The sequence below is a fragment of the Lethenteron reissneri genome, chromosome 49 (assembly GCF_015708825.2).
Source record: "Lethenteron reissneri isolate LAM-NWPU_2019-01 chromosome 49, ASM1570882v1, whole genome shotgun sequence".
Classification (NCBI taxonomy): Eukaryota; Metazoa; Chordata; class Hyperoartia; order Petromyzontiformes; family Petromyzontidae; genus Lethenteron; species Lethenteron reissneri.
The window spans coordinates 5,934,953-5,960,732 of record NC_083827.1 but is presented as its reverse complement, the minus strand read 5'-3'; the positions used below and the strand labels follow the sequence as shown (position 1 = coordinate 5,960,732).

Here is a 25,780-nt window from a genome sequence, read left to right as displayed (position 1 = left end):
AAAGATCCCCCGTATAGCCTTAACAGACTGTTGGGGCAAGTGCTGTTAGCGAACAGCACCTATGAAGGCCGGCACGGCACACGAGGGGGTGGGTGGCCAGCACCACGCCCGGCCGCCTTTGTCTCCCCAGTGGTGATGTTTACACACGACACCAGGTACTCATTTGAGGCTGAGTCGAGCCAGGGGAGGCCCAGCACCGGTAGTTAATCGTCACTGGTGTTGACCGTGAGCGGGAATCGAACTCGGGTCACCGGGTTGGTAACGCAGTGCGCTGACCACGACACTACTGCTCCCCGCACGCACAGGCACACACGCACGCACGCAGACACACACGCAAGCGCGCGCACACACGCACGCACGCTCACACGCACGCTCACAAACACGCTCACTCACACGCAAGCGCGCGCACACACGCAAGCGCGCGCACGCACGCACGCACGCACGCACGCACGCTCGCACGCACGCTCACACGCACGCTCACACGCACGCTCACACGCACGCTCGCACGCACGCTCACACGCACGCTCACACGCACGCTCACACGCACGCTCACACGCACGCTCACTCGCACGCTCACACACACGCTCACTCACACACACGCTCACTCACACACACGCTCACTCACACGCACGCTCACACACACGCTCACACACACGCTCACTCACACGCAAGCGCGCACACACGCTCACACGCACGCTCACACGCACGCTCACACGCTCACACATGCGCACACACGCTCACACATGCGCACACACGCTCACTCACACATGCTCACTCACGCGCTCACGCACACACACCGTGGCGCGGGGACGTTTGGCAGCTGGGTCCCATGGAGGACACGGACGAGGTGGCCGACGTGGCGGTGGAGGAGCAGGAGGAGGAGTCCGACGCGGACGCCACGGAGGGAGACGAGGGGGAGTTGAGGAAGACGTCGAGGGCCTCGTGGTCCGACACGTCGAGCAGCTCCACCTGCTCCAGCAGGTCGACGTTCACCTCCATGGAGGAGACGCTGCCCAGCGGCTCTGCCGAGACAAAGATTCCCACCCGCCGCCAGAGAGCCTTCAACGTGGCCGCGTGGGGCGAGCGCGGTGAGTGTGGCTGTGTGGGGCGAGCATGGTGAGTGTGGTGAGTGTGGTGAGCGTGGTGAGCGTGGTGAGCGTGGTGAGCGTGGCGAGCGTGGTGAGTGTGGTGAGCGTGGTGAGCGCGGTGAGCTTGGCTGTGTGGGACGAGAGCGTGGTGAGCGTGGTGAGCGTGGTGAGTGTGGTGAGCGTGGCTGTGTGGGGTGAGCGTGGTGAGTGTGGCGAGCGTGGCTGTGTGGGACGAGAGCGTGGTGAGCGTGGTGAGCGTGGTGAGTGTGGTGAGCGTGGCTGTGTGGGGTGAGCGTGGTGAGTGTGGCGAGCTTGGCTGTGTGGGACGAGAGCGTGGTGAGCGTGGTGAGCGTGGTGAGCGTGGTGAGCATAATGAGTGTGGCGAGCGTGGCTGCGTGGGGTGAGCGTGGCGAGCGTGGTGAGCGTGGTGAGCGTAATGAGTGTGGCGAGCGTGGCTGCGTGGGGCGAGCGTGGCGAGCGTGGTGAGCGTGGCGAGCGTGGTGAGCGTGGTGAGCGTGGTGAGCGTGGTGAGCGTGGCTGTGTGGGACGAGCGCAGTGAGCGTGGTGAGCGTGGTGAGCGTGGTGAGCGTGGTGAGCGTGGCTGTGTGAGACGAGCGCAGTGAGAGTGGTGAGCGTGGTGAGCGTGGTGAGCGTGGTGAGCGTGGTGAGCGTGGTGAGCGTGGTGAGCGTGGTGAGCGTGGTGAGTATGGCTGTGTGGGACGAGAGCGGTGAGCGTGGTGAGTGTGGCTGTGTGAGGTGAGCGCAGTGAACGTGGTGAGAGTGGTGAGCGTGGTGAGCGTGGTGAGAGTGGTGAGCGTGGTGAGCGTGGCTGTGTGGGGCGAGCGCCGACAGTTCACGTAGCCTTAAACTGCACATAGCTTGGCACAAGCGCAGTGGTGACGCCACCGCAACTTACTGGCGAATGGCGGTTGTTGTTCAAGTTGTTGTACTCTACTACGAGCGTGTACGCGTCACCACGGCTGCGTACTACAGGTGTGTGCGTGCCACGGTGCGGCGTGCGTGTCACGGTGCGGCGTGCGCCTCTCACGCCGCGTGCCGCTCCCCGCGCTGTGCAGCTGCAGCACGCCGGTGGAGAGGTAGTGCTCCACGTCCTGCTGGAACGCCTCCTCGAAGAAGCGCTGGCGCTCACGCAGGCGCAGCGCGTGCGACCGCTCCGCCTCGCAGCTCCGGCGCACGTGCTCCCCCTCCAGCTCCACTGGGGGGGGGGGGGGGGTGACATCATCGGAGCCAGCGTCAACGTCGCCTGCCCGCGGGTGTTTTTGCGCTTAATTTCTATTCGCCGTCTTGCTTTAGACATTTTGGTCCAGGCCACTGGGGTGGTGACTGCTTAATGTACAGCGGCAGTGCTGAGTCTCCGGGCAGTGCTGAGTCTATGGGCAGTGTTGAGTCTATGGGCAGTGTTGAGTCTATGGGCAGTGTTGAGTCTATGGGCAGTGTTGAGTCTATGGTGCAGTGTTGAGTCTATGGGCTGTGTTGAGTCTATGGGCAGTGCTGAGTCTATGGGCAGTGTTGAGTCTATGGGATAGTGTTGAGTCTATGGGCAGTGTTGAGTCTATGGGCAGTGTTGAGTCTATGGGCAGTGTTGAGTCTATGGGCAGTGTTGAGTCTATGGGCAGTGTTGAGTCTACGGGCAGTGTTGAGTCTATGGGCAGTGTTGAGTCTACGGGCAGTGTTGAGTCTACGGGCAGTGTTGAGTCTATGGGCAGTGTTGAACTTATGGGCAGTGTTGAGTCTATGGTGTAGTGCTGAGTCTATGGGCAGTGTTGAGTCTATGGGGTAGTGTTGAGTCTATGGTGTACTGTTGAGTCTATGGTGTAGTGTTGAGTCTATGGGCAGTGTTGAGTCTATGGGCAGGAATCGGGATAGGGCACAGGGAGGAGGGAGAGAGAGAAGACTGGGAATGAAGAGGACGAGAGGAGGGGTCATGGAAGGAGAGGAGAGAGGCGAGGTGGGACAAGACCACGGAGAGATTTAGAGTGATGTAACGTGTAGTACGGCAGCAGACGGCCATCAGCCCCCACCCCCAGCCCTCTGGACTCCCCCGGTGCATGACCCCCATGTTAGAAAACTGACCGTGGAAGGAGCTACCACAGAACTACATCCGAGATCCCGATAAGCGACCCCCTGTCCACAATAAAGGGGCGGCACGTGTCTGTGCACCCTCCTGCGGAGAGAAATGCTCCGAACAGAGCGGTCAAACCGATACGGGAAATTCTCTCTGCCGTGGTAAAGCTAAATTAAGTGGAAAAAAACTAAAATAAAACTAAAATAAAAGTTTATTTCTAACTACGTGGACTTTACCGAAAGAAACAAAGAGTACGGATTCCTGCAGTCACGAAAGCTTCAAATCAAGATTGGAAAAGGAACGTTAATTATGGGACAGCTTTTCCCGTGCAGTCATTGGTGACCGAGCTGAGTCCATCAACTCGCTACACTTAAAGAGAATCCGGTTTAATCGCAGGTCGCTGAAACCCGGGTTCAAACCCAGGTTCTTCGCAGTGCCGGCACAGCGCTATTCTCTCCGAACGATAACACTGGTCAACAAAAAAAAAAAATTCTGGCCTGGACTTTTGCAGCTGTTCTAGACTAATTTCAGGGTGCCGATTCCAAATCTGATCTCAGATTTGCTCTATCACATCTCATTTTTATGCTATCGGCATACCCCATTTTCATTGAATTTACCCGAAATTAACTGTCACTTATGATTGCAAGTTGTTGCGAGCTTTAGTGTTAAAATATGGTGCTGTATTTTTAGGATAGTGTGTTTATAATATCATTTTATGTAGATATCCACATTTATTTAATATTTTTCTTCTGCAGTTTTTATTGAAAATGCAATATTTGATATCTCAAAAACCTGATGCGATAGACAAAAACTGATGCCCGATTTGGAATCAGCACCCCAAAATGACATCAAAACCGTTGGAATACCTTATGCCAGAAAAAACCATGTTGACCAGTGTTATGAAACCCTCCCCTTCAGAGCGCGAGAGAGAGCATGAAAGGCAAAGTCACCCATGGCTTTAATCCAGTATTCTCAGCGGTGCCGGCTCACTGTCTCTGACACGGCCATCGTTATTACCACGCTTGTTTGCCCGTGGAGGCCTCACCGAGGATTCAATGATGTCTTTTAGCAGGGGTCCTACCAAGTTTTCACAGCGGAAGGGGGGGGGGGTAGTCTTTCATCAAAGGTCCTACCAAATTTTCACAGTGGGGGGGAGGGGGGGTATTCTTATCACCGTTGGGATGTTTTAATCGATATCAGTTACATCGTATTTTGTTGAGCTCTGCCAGTAAATATGAGAAGCCGGAGGAAACCCATGCAGAACAGGGAGGGGAACACACATACTCACTCACTCACACTGCAGAACAGGGAGGGGAACACACAAACTCACTCACTCACGCTGCAGAACAGGGCGCAAACACACTCCACACAGAGAATCGCCCGAGTCTAGAATCGAACCCAGGTCCTTCTTGGCGCGAGGCACAAGCGTCAACGCCGCGCCACCCTGCCGCCCAGGTACTTTCTCAACCTCATTGAGGGAGAAAAAAAAGAGACACCCAGACCCTAGACTTGAACCCAGGTTTTCTTACGCGATTCTGGCCCAGGTGTCTTTTTGACATGGCCCTTACGAATCCACCGACGGAGTATTTCGCCGTCTGAACCAACCCACGCCCGCGACTGAAATGTAACTCTTACGGCTCGCCACACGCGCACTCAATGATGCAATGTAAGAATCAATTGCTTGCGATTCGCACCAAGCGACGGCTGGAGGCAAAACACTGCAGCCGTCCAAGATTCCGCACCCGCGACCACAAAACTCAAACGATCGATTGTGGACGGAGATCTTGACCCAGGATTAAGCCGCGTCCGTCCGACACTGCAACGGACGGCGGAACGTTGCATCCCTTGAGACGATGACGACGACGACGGTGGTGACATTGATAGATGAGAGCAGCGGCGCATCGGTCAGAGCACTGAGCTAAGAACGCGGCGACCCGAGTCCGATTCCTGGGCCGGCATTGCCGAGGTCCTGGGTTCAGATCCAAGTTTCAAAGCTCAGCCTGTGATGAAACTGGGTTCTTGAGTGCGGCGAGGTGAAGATGGACTCACGCAGAGAGCCATAGATTGACACAGCGACGCGTAGGCTAATGTTTGGCCGTGTGTTGCGGTTGAACCGGGTCCTTGTAGAGTGCCGATGGTCTCGGCCTGGTCGCCAATTACTCGCATTGAGAACCACAGGCTGACACAGAGACCAGTAGACTGCCATAGGGATGGACAGACTCGCACAGACCCTGGCTGTTATTAGACCTGGGTTCTCCAGTGTAGCGAGTTCATGAGTCTGGCCCTACCAATGACTCGCAGAGAGACCCATATGTCAAGTGGCGGATTTCGTCCGCAGATCCCACCAATGCGACACCAACCGTGTATGGAAATCCAGGAAATAAACAGAACCTGCAGGGTGCAGTTTAAAGAGGTGAGTTTTCAAGGCAGACTCAAACAGCTTGTCTGATTAGCAGAGGCAGAGCGCTGTTCCAAAGCCTCGGAGCTGCAATGGCAAAAGCCCAATCACTCCAGACTCAACGAGCCTTTACCCAGTTTGGAATAAATTGGGTGGGGGGAGAGGCTGTGGTGAGGCGGGGGCAGAGGGGAGGGGGGTAGAAGGAAAATAAACGACCCCGGCTGACTAATCCGCATTAAAGCGGGGGCATCTCGGGGCTTGCTGAGTCACGCTGCCGTGCATCGCTTTTGTCCGCATCTTCTCACTCGCATCACCGCCTCTCTCCAACCCCTGCCCCGTCTCCCCCATCTCCTCCCTGCGTCTCTCCGCCTTCCCCTGAAGCCCGTCTCAATTAACCCCATCGCCTCTTCTCCACTCCCTGCGTCTCGTCTTCGCCGAGCTACTCTTGGTCCCGCCTCCTCATCTCCGCGTCTCTTTCTCCGCACGCTTGCACCGTGACTCGACCATGGATTTGTGTCGAGCTACGGGGTCTGTTTGCTCTGCAATGCGATATTAAAAGTGCGTCGTGGGGGAAAATGGAAGGAACCGGAACAAGAGGAAGACCTAACGGAGAATTGCTTGACAACGACGACGGCATAAGAGATTGGTGCCGGAAAGGTGTGGCACTACTTTAGCATATTGGTACGATGACGAGATGTGCAGTGGACACCTATTGGGCTATCCGCCCATGGATCGTGATGATGATGATGCAATGTGTGGGAAGCGGTGGTGCACTGGTTAGCGGGCTGCAGTACAAATCCGGCCGCCTGAGTTCGATTCCCATTCGCGTCCACCACCAACACCATTAGCTTAACCGGTCCTGGGCCTCCACCTAGGTCGACTCAGCCTCAAAAGAGTACCTGGTGTGTACAAATATCACCAATGGGGAGACAAAGACGGCCGGGCGTGGTGCTGGCCACCCATCCCCACGTGTGTCTATCTGTATATCTGCTGAACCCTGGTTCTAGGAGGGGCAACATTTAGAAAACTTGCCCCACTGGGGCACCACGGTGGCTAGGAGATGTTAACTCCCTCGCCTGGTATGCAGGAGGATGTGAGTTCGATCCCGACCCTGACGCCTGCTGTATATTTGGAGTATGCGTGTCTCGCTCTCATCATCATCACAGTGGCTAGGAAATGTTAACTCCCTCGCCTGGTATGCAGGAGGATGTGAGTTCGATCCCGACCCTGACGCCTGCTGTATATTTGGAGTATGCGTGTCTCGCTCTCATCATCATCACAGTGGCTAGGAAATGTTAACTCCCTCGCCTGGTATGCAGGAGGATGTGAGTTCGATCCCGACCCTGACGCCTGCTGTATATTTGGAGTATGCGTGTCTCGCTCTCATCATCATCACAGTGGCTAGGAAATGTTAACTCCCTCGCCTGGTATGCAGGAGGATGTGAGTTCGATCCCGACCCTGACGCCTGCTGTATATTTGGAGTATGCGTGTCTCGCTCTCATCATCATCACAGTGGCTAGGAAATGTTAACTCCCTCGCCTGGTATGCAGGAGGATGTGAGTTCGATCCCGACCCTGACGCCTGCTGTATATTTGGAGTATGCGTGTCTCGCTCTCATCATCATCACAGTGGCTAGGAGATGTTAACTCCCTCGCCTGGTATGCAGGAGGATGTGAGTTCGATCCCGACCCTGACGCCTGCTGTATATTTGGAGTATGCGTGTCTCGCTCTCATCATCATCACAGTGGCTAGGAAATGTTAACTCCCTCGCCTGGTATGCAGGAGGATGTGAGTTCGATCCCGACCCTGACGCCTGCTGTATATTTGGAGTATGCGTGTCTCGCTCTCATCATCATCACAGTGGCTAGGAAATGTTAACTCCCTCGCCTGGTATGCAGGAGGATGTGAGTTCGATCCCGACCCTGACGCCTGCTGTATATTTGGAGTATGCGTGTCTCGCTCTCATCATCATCACAGTGGCTAGGAAATGTTAACTCCCTCGCCTGGTATGCAGGAGGATGTGAGTTCGATCCCGACCCTGACGCCTGCTGTATATTTGGAGTATGCGTGTCTCGCTCTCATCATCATCACAGTGGCTAGGAAATGTTAACTCCCTCGCCTGGTATGCAGGAGGATGTGAGTTCGATCCCGACCCTGACGCCTGCTGTATATTTGGAGTATGCGTGTCTCGCTCTCATCATCATCACAGTGGCTAGGAAATGTTAACTCCCTCGCCTGGTATGCAGGAGGATGTGAGTTCGATCCCGACCCTGACGCCTGCTGTATATTTGGAGTATGCGTGTCTCGCTCTCATCATCATCACAGTGGCTAGGAAATGTTAACTCCCTCGCCTGGTATGCAGGAGGATGTGAGTTCGATCCCGACCCTGACGCCTGCTGTATATTTGGAGTATGCGTGTCTCGCTCTCATCATCATCACAGTGGCTAGGAGATGTTAACTCCCTCGCCTGGTATGCAGGAGGATGTGAGTTCGATCCCGACCCTGACGCCTGCTGTATATTTGGAGTATGCGTGTCTCGCTCTCATCATCATCACAGTGGCTAGGAAATGTTAACTCCCTCGCCTGGTATGCAGGAGGATGTGAGTTCGATCCCGACCCTGACGCCTGCTGTATATTTGGAGTATGCGTGTCTCGCTCTCATCATCATCACAGTGGCTAGGAAATGTTAACTCCCTCGCCTGGTATGCAGGAGGATGTGAGTTCGATCCCGACCCTGACGCCTGCTGTATATTTGGAGTATGCGTGTCTCGCTCTCATCATCATCACAGTGGCTAGGAAATGTTAACTCCCTCGCCTGGTATGCAGGAGGATGTGAGTTCGATCCCGACCCTGACGCCTGCTGTATATTTGGAGTATGCGTGTCTCGCTCTCATCATCATCACAGTGGCTAGGAAATGTTAACTCCCTCGCCTGGTATGCAGGAGGTTGTGGATTCGATCCCGACCCTGACGCCTGCTGTGTATTTGGTGTCTGCGTGTCTCGCTCTCATCATCATCACGGTGGCTAGGAGATGTTAACTACCTCGCCTGGTATGCATATTTGGAGTTTGCACGTCTCGTTCATTTTTCTCCGGGTCCGTTTTTTTATTCCCCTCCACATTTTGAATCGACATGCATTTCGAGTATTTGGCTGCTATAAATGTCCACGCGATGACAAGCCACTTCATTGAGCTATCATTTGCGGCCAGGTCGCTTCTGAAAAAGAGCTACGTAGCTCAGTGGGGCCTTATCTGGATTATAAAAAAAACAGTTTTAAATAGTTTAATTTAGATTCAAATGCCACGGCGGGAGATCGTATCGAGCACAGACGCCCCTCCGGATTTGCTCACCCCAGCGGCGCCACGTTACACCACGGCGTCGTCCAGTTTGTCGTACGAGTTAGCACTCACGCGAGGAAGGAGAGAGTTGGGTTGTTTCGTGGAGCCGCGGCTTCTGAAGCGTATGGTGGGGGGGGGGGGGGGGTCCCAACGTCGCTCTCGTATCGAGTGTCCGTGCCGGGACACGCGACGCCGGATATAACGTTACCCCGCAACCCTGCTCGATGATCCCCGGTCGCTTTCTTTCAAACATGCGACGGGTCACTCACCCGGCGGTGCGAGTACACGCGGTGAAGCAAGCTGGCAAGCCAGTACACCAAGGGAGTCTCCAGATCTGTTCTGTGGCCGTGGTGGGTAGGAGATGTTAACTCCCTCGCCTGGTATACAGGAGGTCGTAAGTTCGAGTCCTACACGCGGTGAAGCAAGCTGGCACGCCAGTACACCAAGGGAATCTCGAGATCTGTTCTGTGGCCGCGGTGGCTAGGAGATGCTAACTCCCTCGCCTGGTATACAGGAGGTCGTAAGTTCGAGTCCGACACGCGGTGAAGCAAGCTGGCAAGCCAGTACACCAAGGGAGTCTCCAGATCTGTTCTGTGGCCGCGGTGGCTAGGAGATGTTAACTCCCTCGCCTGGTATACAGGAGGTCGTAAGTTCGAGTCCTACACGCGGTGAAGCAAGCTGGCACGCCAGTACACCAAGGGAGTCTCCTGATCTGTTCTGTGGCCGCGGTGGCTAGGAGATGTTAACTCCCTCGCCTGGTATACAGGAGGTCGTAAGTTCGAGTCCTACACGCGGTGAAGCAAGCTGGCAAGCCAGTACACCAAGGGAGTCTCCAGATCTGTTCTGTGGCCGCGGTGGCTAGGAGATGTTAACTCCCTCGCCTGGTATACAGGAGGTCGTAAGTTCGAGTCAGACCCTGACGCCTGCTGAAAATTTGGAGTTTGCGTGTCTCTCTCTCTTCCCATAGTCGCGTGGATTTTTCTCCGGGTCGTCTGGTTTTCCTCCCCAAATTTAGAAACGGCTTGTACGTCTCATCGCGAGCGACAGGCTACCTTCGTACGCTTAAACGATAAAACTATAAACTATTTTATATTTTACCAGGTAAGGCCCACTGAGCCATAAAGTTATTTATCAGAAGCGACCTGCCCGCAAATAATAGCTCAACGAAGTGGCTTATCACGTGGACATTTACAGCAGCCAAATACTCTAAATGCACGTTTCTAAATGTGGAGGGGAAAACCCGGAGGACCCGGAGAAAAACCCACGCGACCACGGGGAGAGAGACACGCAAACTCCAAATATACAGCAGCAGGCGTCAGGGTCTGACTCGAACTTACGACCGCCTGAATACCAGGCGAGGGAGAGAGACACGCAAACTCCAAATATACAGCAGGTGTCAGGGTCGGGATGAAAATTGCGGGCTCCTCTTCTTGGTTCTTTCGGTAAAGTCACGTAGAAGGGAAATAATAAAATAATAAAACATAATAAAATAATTCTCACGACGTTTCGGCCACAACGCAAGGGAGGAAAGGCCCAGAGGTCGCAACCGGGTACCCGATACCCGTACCCTACCCGATACCCGTACCCTACCCGATACCCGGCTACCCGCACCCGGCCGGGTACGGGTACCCATTTGCGACCCTGGTGCGGCTGGGTACGGGTAAGGAATCAAAACCCGTTTGCGACCTCTGGAAAGGCCCCAACACGCACAGGCCAGGGGCTAAACACCCGAGAGCTCCATCCAATCGGGAATTAACAAACCCACTAATTGAATGCGTTAAGCACTGAAACACACAACAAGTGGGTCACGGAGCGGATCAATGAAAGAGGTTGACGGGCACACGCGGATCATCGCAGACTGGATGGAATGAACAACAAATGAAACGCATTGAATCCGGCTGGCCGAAAACCACCATGGGTCGAGACAGAACGGAATGAAAGCATCAGCGGAATGGGAGAGCGTTGAAGGACCACACAGATTAGTCACAGATAGGATGGAAAGAATGAATTGCAGTAGGCGAAATGCCACACAGGGACGAATGAGCAGTTGAACAAACAAATGGATGACAGTACGCTGAGCGCCACACAGATAGGTAATAGGATGTAATGAATGAATGAAATGGAGGATGCTGAAAGCAACATAGATGAGTCAGTGCGGTTGGAATGAATAAACAAATGATTGATTCAAATAGAATAGGTTACAGTGACACGGACTGGAATGCATGCGTGAATGAATTAATGACAGTGGAGAAGTTTTTAAAACCATACAGTGGAGGGGGGCACGCCAATGACAAAACGAATGAAACGCAGGAATGAAATCGTGAATCCATGAAGGAATCACAGTCACCCCAACGCACAGCAGAAGCAGCGTGAGAGAGTTGTGTGCCGAAGAGCGTAACCCGCTTGCAGCGTGCCAAGCCTTGGAATAAAGAGGCTGGCAAGGCAGGCGGGGAAGTGTGTGAACGGTTGGGGTGGTGATGGGGGGGTGGTGATGGGGGGTGGTGATGGGGGGGTGGTGATGGGGGGGGATGGGGGGGGTGATGGCTGGAATGGTGATGGCTGGGGTGGTGATGGCTGGGTGGTGGTGACGGACATGGTGCTGACGAGGGAGTGGTGATGGTGGCGATGTTGAATGGGAGTGTGCTGATGACATGGGTGTGGTGATGTGAGGGTGATGTGAGGGTGGTGGGGGTGGCGGTGGCTATGGCTGTCGTGGTGATGGCAGGCAGTGCGTGATGTTGGCAAAGGGGGAAAAGCAAAACGCACAAGGGGGGGCCTTCTTCTCGCAGTCATCATCTGACTGCTGCTGCTGCTCATGATGATGAAGGTAATGACCGGAACACAGAGAGCTCCCTGTGTGTGTGTGTGCGACCGCATGGGACTGCGAGTCTCGAGGCGTTCATCGCAACGCGGAGCGCGGGGACACACGCACACACACGCCCTCACCACGTACCCCAGACGCACACGCGCAGACACTTCCTGTCAATCCACTGCTGGATGAGGATACGCCCCATGCCAAGCGGTGGTGGCGGAGGGGGGGGGTTGTTTGACCGTACTTCGCGAGGCTAGACGCCGCGGGTTGGTGAAGGCGGGGAGCAGAGTTGTGCGAGCGTAGAAGTATAGTACAGCAATGGATTTTGCCGGCACGGGGCTCCTCTACAACTCCTTTCTACCCCCGGCGCTGTCGGCTCAGGCTCAAGACTGTGCTCTTATCCTCTGCCGATGACTCTGCAAAAATGTATCGCTCTCTCTATATAAGATCCAGCGTCTTGAGATGCGGCTGCATTTAGACGCTATGTAAATCAAACATTGCATTGTATAGAGTCACACAGAGACCCACGGACTCGCACAGAGACCGGCTGGCTCAGAAGCCCATAGAGTCACACAGATACCAGCTGGGTCAGAAACCCATAGACTCGCACAGATACCAGCTGGGTCAGAAACCCATAAACTCACACAGAGACCCACGGATTTTCATAGAGACCAGCTGGCTCAGAAACCCATAGACTCGCACAGAGACCCACGGACTTTCAGAGACCGGCTGGGTCAAAACCCCATAGACTCACACAGAGACCCACGGACTTTCAGATACCAGCTGGGTCAGAAACCCATAGACTCACACAGAGACCCACGGACTTTCACAGAGACCGGCTGGCTCAAAAACCCATAGACTCGCACAGAGACCCAAGGACTTTCACAGAGACCGGCTGAATCAAAAACCCATAGACTCACACAGAGACCCACGGACTTTCACAGAGACCGGCTAGGTCAAAAACCCATAGACTCGCACAGAGACCCTTAGACTCAAATAGAGACCCAGATACTCAGAGAAATCCACAGACTCACACACAGACCGACAGACTCAGAAACCCTTTGATTAAAAACAGAGGTCCGCATAGACACACAGAGAGACTCGTAAACTCCATGGCCCTGTGTAAGTCCAGGCTCATGACATTTCTATCCTTCCCGGACTACGAGACCCAGCTGGAAGCTTTCCTGGGTAGTTAAAGGACTTTTGTTGTCGCTATAATTGCCGAGCGAGTCATCGGGCCGGCATCTTCAGTGGGGGATGTGGGTGGGGGGGGCAATGAAGGAATAGGAAGTGGCAAGGGCAGGAGAGAGGAAGGGAGCGGGGTGGTGCGGGGGGAGAGATGGGGGGGGGGGCACAGTCCCACGCCCACAGATGAGACAAGCGCTCTGTCGGAAAAGCGGTGATTAATGGATGTCACTGTCTGGGAGCGTTATGATTTAGGAGACGTGAAACGCACAGCCGTCAACTCAACATCCGACGTCTTCCTTCAACTCGCGGGGTATACGCGTGCGTGCGCGTGCGTGCGCGCAAGGCGGAGTGTGATATCGCGCGACAAACCCAAGTGATCTTGGGTTCGAGCCCTGGCAATGAATCATGCCAGTGGCAAGTGAAATCTCAACAAGTCCATGGATTCTCTACCCCCTCCTAGTTCCACTCAACCTTAAACGTGGTGTCTAGACACAAGCGTTGGAGTGACAGAGGTGGCAGGGTGTCCTTGTGGCCACACCAGCCACCCTCCCGGTTCATCGCTAACCCACGACACAAACACACACGCGCAATCACACGCACGCAACACGCACGCAACACACACACACGCGCGCGCACATGCAATCACGCGCACGCACGCACACGCGCGCACATGCAATCACGCGCGCACGCACGCACACGCGCGCACATGCAATCACGCGCGCGCGCAGCGTAAACACCACAAAACACTGTCGCGTCGCGTGGCGCAGTAAACGCGACGTGGTTTACCGCCCGCGCCATGCGGCCGCGCAAATCACGCGCCGAGCGAGCGATGTGCTTTCTTTACGAGCTGCCGCTCCTCTCCAAAGGTCACGAACGTCGTAACCAGGGCTCGCGAATAAACGCGCGCCACTGCCCGCCGCCGTCGTTACCGTCGTTACCGTCATTACCGTCGTTACCGTCGTCACCGTCGGCGGCGGCCGGATGTCGACGGAGAGATCCGTTGCAGGTTCCGTCGGTTTTGTTCCTGCCCCGGCGCTGTGAGATGACGAATCCGTTGGGGCAATCTCGCAGAGTTGGGAGCATCCCCCCCCCCAACTCACCCACCCCCCAGTTTTACGTAAATCTGTGGATTTCTGTGGCGGCAACTAGAATTTCATTGACGGCAAATAAGCCAAATATAAAATAACAAAATGTTCTCTGCAGGCCGAGTCACCCTTGAAAAAAAGAACTTCTCAGCTGATCAGGTTTTACTCGGGGAAATAAAACTTCAGGTTCTGGAACAAGTGTCACCATAAAAATTGGAATCCACGATTGAATGGAAGTGTGGTTCCGGAGTGTATCATTATAGGCCCAATAACCGTGCGCCGATGATGTCCTATTATCCGCCGCTCAGAGCCCGTGTGTGGAATGAGCGCGGAGAAGCCTGCGCTGGCAAATCACGGAGTCGCAACCCGAGAAAAAAACCACGGTGGTCTTTCTTTACAGCGGCATCACGCATGTATCACGTATTGAATTTCTTTTGCACTGTACGTAGCCAACCGTGCGAATCGGAGGTGCGGAGGGCAGGTTAAAAAGCAGTTCAAAATAAATGAGTTTTAAATCTAAGATGATTTAAAAGTGCATAGCTCCCAGTGGCTTCCTAACATCGGAAGGAAGAGCGTTCCAGACGGCCGCAGAAGCGCATCTGAAAGTGTCGCGCGATGCGGTGACTACTGCTTTTGTTCGATTGCCGAGCCGAAAGCCGCTGCTGCTGCTGCGATGATGACTGGTAGTCCGCGTGATGGTGGTTTATGCTCCTTGACGAGACCAACGAGGTGTTGTGGTTCGTTTTCGGCGAGCATTTTGTTTGTGACGAATGCGACCTTTTAAAACACCCGTCACGCACAGGTGTTTCTTGTCAGCGCGAGACGTGGGAATTGACACACGCGCTCGCGTACATACGTGCGTGAGCACGCAGACAAGGTCGGTGGCACAATGGAATTGCGATCTAGGGGTCACCAGGTTAGATTCCATTACCCGGCGCGCCAGTTAAAACAATGGGAGTAAGTTTCCTGAATTCTGCCTCCCCCCTCCCACAGCTGCCTCTGTCCACCCAGCAGCTGGATAATTTGGGTTTACCAAACTTTACCAAGCACTCTACCCCTCTTCCAACACTTCTGGTCAATGTGGAAGAGTAGGCCAAATACCCACTTAAAGTTCGCTTTGCCCAAGCGCTTCCACCAGCAGTGGCGTGAGAAAACAATTGCAGGGCTGCAACTTTACCTTTTTTTTACACGCGCACACACACACAAAGACAAAGATCCCCCATATAGCATTTACGGGCTTTTGGGGGAAGTACTGTTAGTGAGCGCCTATTAAGGTCGGCACGGCATACGAGGGAGTGGGTGGCCAGCACTACGCCTGGCTGCCTTTGTCTCCCCAGTGGTGATATTTACACACCTCATCAGGTACTAACTTAAGGCTAAGTCGACCTTCGGGAGGGCCAGGGCTGGTGCAGACATTCGCCATTGACGTTGGCCGTGAACGGGAATTGAACTCGGCTCGACCACTACATCACAGCTTTCTACTGCACACAAAGACAAAGATCCCCCGTATAGCCTTAACGGGCTGTTGGGGCAAGTGCTGTGAGCGAGCACCGATAAAGGCCAGGATGGTACTAAACTAAACTACTTTAAATTTTAAGGCTCAGCTACAGAGCTCTATTTCAGAAGCGACCTGGCCACAAATGATAGCTCAACAAATTGGCTTATCACGTAGAAATTTATAGCAGCAGTCAAATACTATAAACGCGCGTTTATAAATGTTGAGGGAAAAACCGGAGGACCTGGAGAAAAATCCACGGCAACCACGGGGGGAGAGAGACACGCAAACCCCAAATATACAGCAGGCGTCAGTACAAGCGTCAGGGTCGGGATCGAACCCGTGACCTCCTGTATACCAGGCGAAGTAGTTAACATCTCACTGGCCACCCACCCTCACGCCCAACCGCCTTTGTCTCCCTAGTTGCGATGGTTACTACACACCGCACCGGGTACTCATTTGAGGCCGAGCAGACCGAGTGTATCGTACACACACCCACCCGCACACTCACACCCGCACACTCACACCCGCACACTCACACCCGCAGACTCACACCCGCAGACTCACACCCGCACACCCACACCCGCACACCCACACCCGCACTCCCACACCCGCACACTCACACCCGCACACTCACACCCGCAGACTCACACCCGCAGACTCACACCCGCACACCCACACCCGCACACCCACACCCGCACACCCACACCCGCACACCCACACCCGCACACCCACACCCGCACACCCACACCCGCACACACACCCGCACTCACACCCGCACACTCACACCCGCACACTCACACCCGCACACTCACACCCGCACACTCACACCCGCACACTCACACCCGCACACTCACACCCGCACACTAACACCCGCACACTAACACCCGCACACTAACACCCGCACACTCACACCCGCACACTCACACCCGCACACTCACACCCGCACACTCACACCCGCACACTCACACCCGCACACTCACACCCGCGCACACTCACACCCGCACACACTCACATCCGCAGCAGCAGCAATTGCGCACAACGCTTCGTTTCAGCCGGACCTGCCCGTGTCGGCGAACCGAAAAATTATCTCCGCATCCGGCGTACCGCTCAGCCGTGTCCACCACGGTGCCGCGTCACGCGCCTTCCCACCTCGGGCCTACCAGCGTTGGCGGCGGACAATATTCGGCGACCGAACCGAGCGCCGGGATCTGGCGGTGGCGGTGGCTGCGCCGCGGTGCCAGGGGAGGTCGACAGCGACGGGAGCGAGACGGGCGAGACGGGCGAGACGGGCGAGACGGGCGAGACGGGCGAGACGGGCGAGACGGGCGAGACGGGCGAGACGGGCGAGACGGGCGAGACGGGCGAGACGGGCGAGACGGGCGAGACGGGCGAGACGGGCGAGACGGGCGAGACGGGCGAGACGGGCGAGACGGGCGAGACGGGCGAGACGGGCGAGACGGGCGAGACGGGCGAGACGGGCGAGACGGGCGAGACGGGCGAGACGGGCGAGACGGGCGAGACGGGCGAGACGGGCGAGACGGGCGAGACGGGCGAGACGGGCGAGACGGGCGAGACGGGCGAGACGGGCGAGCGGTTACCTCCGCGGCACAGCTTCTGGTCGTTCATGTCTCAGTCGGAGCCTCGCCGGGACATGGTCGGCACGCCAAAGCGTCGCAGTGTCTACGCCTTGGAGCGCACCAAACGCACTCGCGCGCCCACGCGCACGCACACACGAGCACGCACACACGCACGCGCTCGCACCCTCCTCTCTCTCGCTCCCACTCACGTTCGCTCGGTCGCGTACACACTCTCTCGCGCTCAGTTGCTCGCTCGCTCTCTCTGTCCCTCCGCTTTCGCACGCCCACTCAGTCTGTCGCCGCTTCTCTCATGCCCCTCTCTCTCGCTCAGTCGCGCACGATCACGCCCTCTCTCGCCTCAGTCTCTCGGGTTGCTCACTCGCACTCCTACGCTCTCGCTCGCTCTCTCAGTCACACCCTCTCTCGCTCGCACTCCCTCTCAAGTCACTCCCGCTCTCCCCCGCTCTCCCACTCACCCCCACCGTCACTCGCGCCCTCTCTCTGACGCTCTCTCTCGCACTCTCTCGTTTAGCCAGCCGCCCACGCTCTCTTAACGCCGCTCCGGCTCTGCAGGCGGAGGACGGATGACGGACATCGGCCCTCGCGAACCCAGCCCGGCAGAGATCAGCAGGAGGAGGTGGTGGTGGTGGGGGTGTGGGGAGGTAGTGGTGGTGCTGGGGACGTGGTGGTGGATGGGATGGTGGTGGGGGTGGTGGTGGGGACTTCTCATGTATTTCGTTTGTCCACATATTTATTTATTTCTCCCGACGCTGCGCATTAGTATTCCGCGCTGCACGGCCGGTGGCGCAGGGAGAGGGAGGGGGGATGAGCACGGATGATTCGGGGTCGCCTATGCGGAGCGGACGGATTACCCGCGCACGTCCCTACGTCTGCTTATTCGTCGTCGTCAGCTACGGTCCATCCACTGCTGGACGCGATCCAATGCTTGTGCGTGTATCCCACGCCAATGCACGCGCGCGCACACGCGCTCTCGCACAAACACAAAGACACGGGCTGCTGGAGCAAGTGCTGCGAGCCACCTAGCCAGTTATGGTCTATCAGCCTTTGCTCGACACAAACCTATGATCATGCGTTCGATCTCGCACTAAGAGAAAGATCCCCCTTGTAGGCTGAATAAACTATTGGGGCAAGTGCTCTTAGCGAGAGCCTAAGAAGGCGGGCACGGCACACGAGGGGGTGGGTGGCTAACACCACGCCCGGCCGCCTTTGTCTCCCGAGCGGCGATGTTTACACATCGCACCAGGTACTCATTTGAGGCCGAGTCGACCTAGGGGAGGCCCAAGACCAGTCGAGATATTACTCTCCACTAACGTATGTACGTATGTGTGTATGTTGAACTTCTTTCACACTGTACGTAACCAACCGTGCTAATCGGAGGTGCGATGATGGGCATTCATGGGTATCGGTTTGACCACCAAGACAGAGGGGGTGGAAGAGTGATCGCTCCGACTGTGTGGATCACAGGTAGCTGGAAGGCATCTCAAAGGTAGCTCTGCAGTGTCCACTTCCGTGGGGGCCGTTCTCCAACAACAAGGCTTGCACTACTACCCTGCGGGTTCCCAATCGATATCTTGATCTCAAGACACGATGCCGACGGCACACTCGAGATAAATACTCTTTGGTTCTTTCGGTAAAGTCACGGAGGTATAAAAAATAACAGATCACGACGTCATCAGGTGCGACAACCACAGCAAGAAAAAACTGCTAATGACGATTGCTTGTGTTGCGACCGAAACGTCGTCATCTATTGTTTTTCTACTAACGTGACTTTACCGAAAAAAAAACAAAAAGTATGGATTCCTGCAGTCACGAAGGCTTCAAATCAACTCGAGATAAAGTTGGGGGAAAATATTAAGTGATATTAATGATTTAAAGTAGTTTGTTGTGTTCTACAACCTGCTTAATGACGACTTGTCAGCTTATTTCAAACAGCAAGGAGTTGATCAGCAATATATTTATATTCATAACGGACTCGCGCAGAGAACCCACAGACCCAGAGACTCAGAAAGAGATGCACTCACAAATCCATAGACTCACACAGAGAACCATAGACGCACATTAAGAACCATAGTCACACAGAGAGCCACAGACTCACACAGAGACCCATAGACTCACAAAGTGATCCATAGACTCGTACAGAAAACCGTAGACGCACATTAAGAACCATAGTCACACACAGAGAGCCACAGACTCGCACAGAGGTCCCATAGACTCACAAAGTGATCCACAGACTCATACAGAAAACCGTAGACGCACATTAAGAACCATAGTCACAAACAGAGAGCCACAGACTCACACAGAGACCCATAGACTCCTCGCACGGTGAGCCACGTCGCCTGGTGATTGTCTGCATGTTGTCACCGCGAGCGAGCGATGGCAGTGGACACCGCGTGCTCTCGGGTTTCGTGAGCTACGGGGAAAACATTTCTAAAACTCATTCAACGAGGAAAGGAGAAACCTCCTCCTATCCTACGTCCATCGCTCCCGCCGCTAAATAATTGAAGCGCATTTGTCCCGAATGCTTACTTATTAATTAATCTGCTCCCGTATTAACGTCACGTCAATCGCATGTTTTCCCTTCATCGTTAATTATTCATGCTGTTGTTATTACTGTTATGAACCCACGGCCGTGAGCGGTACTGCGCAATCGATTAACTGGGCCGCAGGGGGTTGGTAGATCACATATTCTTAGGTTTTTTCGGTAAAATCACGTAGGTAAAAAATTGAAATTAATAAAAGTAAAATAAAATTTTATTTTTATTTAATAAAAATAAAATAAATTTTTATTTTTATTAAATTTAAATTTTATTTTTATTTAATAAAAATAAAATTTTATTTTATTTTAATTTAATAAAAATAAATTTTTATTTTACTATTATTAAATTTAAAATAATAAAAGTAAAATAAAATTGTATTTTTATTTAATAAAAAATTAAATGTTATTTTATTTTTATTTAATTACAAAAAAATTATTTTATTTTTATTTTACTTTTATTAATTTAAATTTTTTACCTACGTGACTTTACCGAAAAAACCTAAGAATATGAATCCTTGCAGTCACGAAAGCTTCAAATCTAGAATTGGTGGATCACGCAAAGATGTTATACATGTGTATCCACTGATACAAATGTAATGGCTTACCACCTAAAAATATACTCTAAACGCGTGATGTTCATTCTAAATGTGGAGCGGGAAACACCCGAGGGTCCGGAGTAAAATCCACGCGACCACGGGGCGAGCGAGAGAGAGACACGCAGACTGATAAACACACAGCAGGCGTCAGCGTCGGAAATCAAACCCACGACCTCCTGCACACCAGGCGAGGTGGTTAACGTCTCCAAAGCCACCGCCGACGACAACCGCGACGATGCCGATCACCGCGATCACGATGTTTCACGGGGAAATTAACGGCGCACGCTTGCTAATGATCGCCGACGAGGGCTGGCAACGGAGGTGCAACCGCCTGGCAGCTGCGGGAGCGAGCGAGCGAGCGAGCGATCGAGTGATCGAGCGATCGATCGTTATGTTCTCATTAAGGAGAGTCGGAGCGGCCGCCACGAGTCCTGGGGCTGCTTTCAGAATTGCCGAGTCAGCGGCAAAAGGAAGTGAAGCCACCGCACGTGACCGTACCAGCAGCGGCGGCGGAGAGGCTCGGGGGAAGGCAGCGACGTGGGTTTGAGTGCGATGGGGGAGGGGGGTCAGACAGTGGTAGGAGGGGGTGGTGCGGTAAAAATTTTGCAGTGGCTTTACGTCTTCTCCGGGACAGAAGCCGCGAACGGAAATTCCCATTTGCCCACAGTCCGAAACGCTCGTCTAGACGGACACAGAACCCTTGTCCCATCCGATACAGAACCCTTGCCTTGACAGATACACAAATCTCATCCCATCTGATACACAATGATCGTCTCATAGGTGAAAATAAGTAAATAAAATAATTATAAATGAAAACAACTAATTATATTCATTTTATTATTATTATTTATTTTTTCACCTACGCGACTTTACCGAAAAAAACAAAGCGTATGGATCCTTGCAGTCACGAAAACTTCAAATCTGGAATGATCGTCTCATCCGACATGTAATCCTCATCCCATATTATGAAAAAACTCATTCGATACGAAATCTTCATTCCATCCAACACGGAATCCTCATCCTATCCGATACATAACCTTCCACATCTCATCCGAAGACAGGGACACTGATCTACAAATACAATTACATACCGATATATACAGACCACCGACCAATTGCGAAGGTATCGATTTGCAGTAGAACCCAAAAGCAGTCCAAATTAAGAGTTTGGTTCAGCTCGGTTATCGGCCGGGAAACGCCGGTGAGTGCGAAACGAGACCGCTCCCAGAAACATCCCGCGGGCTTCATGGCCAGCCGTCAACCACCACACCTGCACGCCGCTCTCTCCGCGTACTCCAAGAATTTACTCCGCAACAACAACAGCAGCAACAGCAGCAACAACAGCAGCAACAGCAGCAACAACAGCAGCAACAGGAACACGGAGCGCGCGCACGCAAGGAAGGAACTAGATGAGGCAAAAGCGTAATTTTGTCCGTACCCACCACACCATTGTATTGTGTGTGCACGAGCGTGGCCGCTGGTGGCTAAAAGTGAACTACCTCGCTTGGTACGCAGGAGGTCGTAGGTTCGATCCCGACCCTGACGCCTGCTGCTGTATATGTGGAGTTTCCGTGGTTGCGTGGATTTCCCTCCGCGTTGAGAATCGACGTCACGCGTTTATTAGTATTTGGCTGCTATTAATTTCCACGCGATAAGCCACTTCCGTTGAGCTATCATTTGTGGCCAGGTCGCTTGTGAAAGAGAGCTACATAGCTCAGTGGGCCTTACCTGGTTTAGTATTATTATTAAATCAAACGAATTGGCATGTTTTGTTGAACGTGACAAACCTCACTAATTGGCTGTGGAGGGTGGTGGCGGGTTTACCGACACATCTTACCCAAAAACCCTCTATTATAGAAAAAAAACATTATTAGTTTAAATAGTTTAGCGAGCGCTGGTAAGCGGACGGGCGATCATTTCGTTGAGCAATGATTTGTGGTAGCCAGATCGCTTGTGAAAAAGAGCAAAATACAGCTCAGTGGGCCTCACCTGGTAAAATAAAATAAATTGTTTTCGTGTAAACGGTTTAGCGAGCGCTGTCGAGTGGGCGGGCGAGGGGTGGGGGGGGAGCCAGATAGCGAGCGAATGTTTTGGCTGCAGGTACTGACCAAGGTCACGCTCAAGGGTTCGGGATCCCAGGGTGCAGAGGCACGTGGGTCCCCCAGGGGTGAGGAGTTGTTGTTGTTATTTTTAACGGGGCCCTTGACGTAACAGGAATGGGATGGGAGGGAAGCGCTGGGATTTGAGTTGGCCACGTCAGCAGCTGATGTGGCATCGTACCACGGTCAAGTAGTGGTGAAGACGAATCGAGATGATGATGATGCAGTCGAGATGATGATGATGCAGTAGGGATGATGATGCAGTAGAGAAGATGATGATGATGCAGTAGGGAGGATGATAATGATGCAGTAGAGATGATGATGATGCAGTAGGGAGGATGATGATGATGATGCAGTAGAGATGATGATGATGATGCAGTAGAGATGATGATGATGCAGTAGGGAAGATGATGATGATGATGCAGTAGGGAAGATGATGATGCAGTAGAGATGATGATGATGGTGCAGTAGAGATGATGATGATGATGTAGTAGAGATGACGATGATGATGCAGTAGAGATGACGATGATGATGCAGTAGAGATGACGATGATGATGCAGTAGAGATGATGATGATGATGCAGTAGAGATGATGATGATGCAGTAGAGATGATGATGAGATGATGCAGTAGAGATGATGATGATGCAGTAGAAATGATGATGATGTAGAGATGATAATGATGATGCAGTAAAGATGTTGACGATGATGATGCAGTAGAGATGATGGTGATGATGATGATGTAGTAGAGATGATGATGATGCAGTAGGGAAGATGATGATGATGATGATGCAGTAACGATGTTGACGATGATATCCAGCTGGATCAATTGGTCGATTAAGCTCACGGACCCCCAAGAGAAGCAGTGGACCGATCACGGCCAGTGGCGCCACCGGTGATTCTCGACTGTTGAAATTGCGTTATATTTGGTTTCAATAGGTTATCGCCAACACGCTCAGGGTATCGTGCAGATAACAACGGCACATCGATGCGTCACTTTTCATTCCTTGATTTCAGCTTTACAGACACACCCCCCCTATGTGAGCGTCTACCCCGTAAACTTCGTTTTGGTAAAAATTTTCGACAAAGCGATCCCAGTGAACGTGAACATTTGTATTAAAAAAACGTTTCACTTACTTTTGAAGGCTTCGTGCTCTTTCCTGTGAAGAAAGCAAACGCGTAATTAGCATGAATGCATCGTCAATTGACAACACTGTCTACAGGAATTATCTCACACACATATATATAACCTTAACAGACTGTTGGGGAAAGTGCTGTCAGTGAGCACCGATGAAGGCTGGAACGGCACACGAGGGGGTGGGTGGCCAGCACCACACCCGCCTTTGTCTCCCCAGTGGCGATGTTAACACACCGCACCAGCTACTCATCTGAGACCGAGTCGACCTAGTGGGAGGCCCAGGACCAGTTCAGATAATCGTCACTGGTGTTTGCCGTGAGCGGGAATCGAACCCGGGTCACCGGGTTCGCAGCGCAGCGCACAAACCGCTACACTACCGGCTTCCCCTACATTCACACGCACGCACACAGCCGACGCGCACACCAAGTGGCCACGCACGGCGTCGCCAACCAGAATTATGGGAGCGGTGGCGTGGCCCCCCCCCCGCCCCCCATACTTAGACCAAAAATGAACGGCAAATCACGCGGCGAGTTCCGAGGAAGCCAGAGTCCAGACCCGCACCTTGGCTGGGTTGAGTCAGGTAGCCTCCCCTAGGGTAATTGTAGCCGGAGGACCCCAGAGCGTAGCCAGAGTAGTGTATCTAGGCTGTGTACCTAGGCTGTGTACCTAGGCTGTGTACCTAGGCTGTGTATCTAGGCTGTGTACCTAGGCTGTGTACCTAGGCTGTGTACCTAGGCTGTGTACCTAGGCTGTGTACCTAGGCTGTGTACCTAGGCTGTGTACCTAGGCTGTCTACCTAGGCTGTCTACCTAGGCTGTAACAGACTATCAGAACTGTTGGAGTGTTGTATTGTAATAAAGAAGTTACCTCTACAAGTGTCTCCGGAACCCATTACATTTGCAGTCACGAAAACTTCAAATCTAGAATTATGTTCTAGATTTGATTTATATTATGAAAAATCTCATTCGATACGGAATCTTCATCACACCGCAATCAGGACGACAACGGCGCCGACGAAACGCGTGGCGAGGCGCGGGGGGGGGGGGGACGGTGACGTCTTGCGGCGTCTTTGGGGGTCACGGACTTCACGCCGTGACTTTAGCTGTTGTATATTAACCACCTCGAAAAGCCTGAGTCTCAAGATTCGTTCCCAGGAGGGTCCTACCGTCGTGTTTTCGATGTTGCTGCCGCTGCTGATGACGATGCCGATGTTTAATTTGAGAAAATGTGCAGGTAAATTTGTTTCCAGCATTGCGATGTTTCGGCCATTACCAGTTGCCCTGGGATGCGTCGTTTTGAACTTTGGAGTTAAGATGGGGAAACTGAAGGAACCCCATGCAGAGAACACTCAGACGACTCCACACACAGAAGAGTGCCCGGGTCGGGAATCGAACCCAGGACCGTCTTGCCGTGAGGCACGAGCATTACCACCACGCCCGCCCTCTCAATCTGGCTTCAGCGTTGAACTGACAGAATGTACATTTGAAGGACTCTTGCGATCCTCTGTTCGTACTGTAGTTTGACGAGAGAATGATGAAGCCAAGGGTAATTTACTTATACCATCCAATAGATTGATCACCAACTAATTTTTTACAGATTACCAAAAATATCCAGATATGTTACCATCATCATTACCCCGTCATGTAAATCCCATTTGTAAATTCACTGCTGGATGAGGGCCTCCCCACGCCAACTCGGGTCTTCGAGATGATTTCGCCGTACTTGACGGCGCGTAGTTATCATTCTCGCGGTTATTACACGCCCGCAGTATTAACCAGGGTGGCCACTGGATTCGAACTGAGAAGAATCTCTGCAAACAACGAGCAGCGCCGACCCTGGGACGCATCACAGCCCATCGCGCGTCTACTGCATTGTGGCATTGTGCTACCGTTCAAACTGAACATGTTAAGAACATGCGTGTTCAGTACAGCTTTGCCTGCCTGCGAGACTTGGACAGTGAAAAGTAAGACTGGCAGTGATAAGATATTGTGGCATTTAAAATGTATTGCTGTAGCAAGATACCGTATATAAACTCGGCCCGAAGAGTGACCAACACAGAAGGAAAAAAATGTTGCACCATTGAAGACGACGACCTGATGATGATGATGATAGAGGCAATGATGATGAGAGGGAAACTGGCACAATTTGGACACACATGTCGGATGGACAACAGGAAAATGTAAAGTGTGTTGTTCGGGGAAAAATGGAAGGAACCTGAAAGAAAGTAAGACCTCACAGAGAATGTCTTGACGATGACGATGACGACATAAGAAGAATTGGTGCCAGAACGATGTGGCCACTACCTCGAGCGTATCGGTACGAC

General features: G+C 53.2%; 1 protein-coding gene across 3 annotated transcripts in view; it reads right to left on the bottom strand.

The window, feature by feature from the left end:
- LOC133354802 (dysbindin-like) overlaps positions 1–25,780 on the bottom strand; it is a 43,684-nt gene that overhangs the window by 5,446 nt on the left and 12,458 nt on the right. For all 3 annotated transcript variants that reach the window (XM_061571932.1, XM_061571933.1, XM_061571934.1), the window contains 3 exons: positions 23,457–23,479; positions 2,137–2,304; positions 798–1,022 (listed from right to left, as the gene is read on the bottom strand). In XM_061571932.1, coding sequence (XP_061427916.1) covers positions 798–1,022; positions 2,137–2,304; positions 23,457–23,479 — 416 coding nt within the window. The remainder of the gene's footprint in view (positions 1–797; positions 1,023–2,136; positions 2,305–23,456; positions 23,480–25,780) is intronic.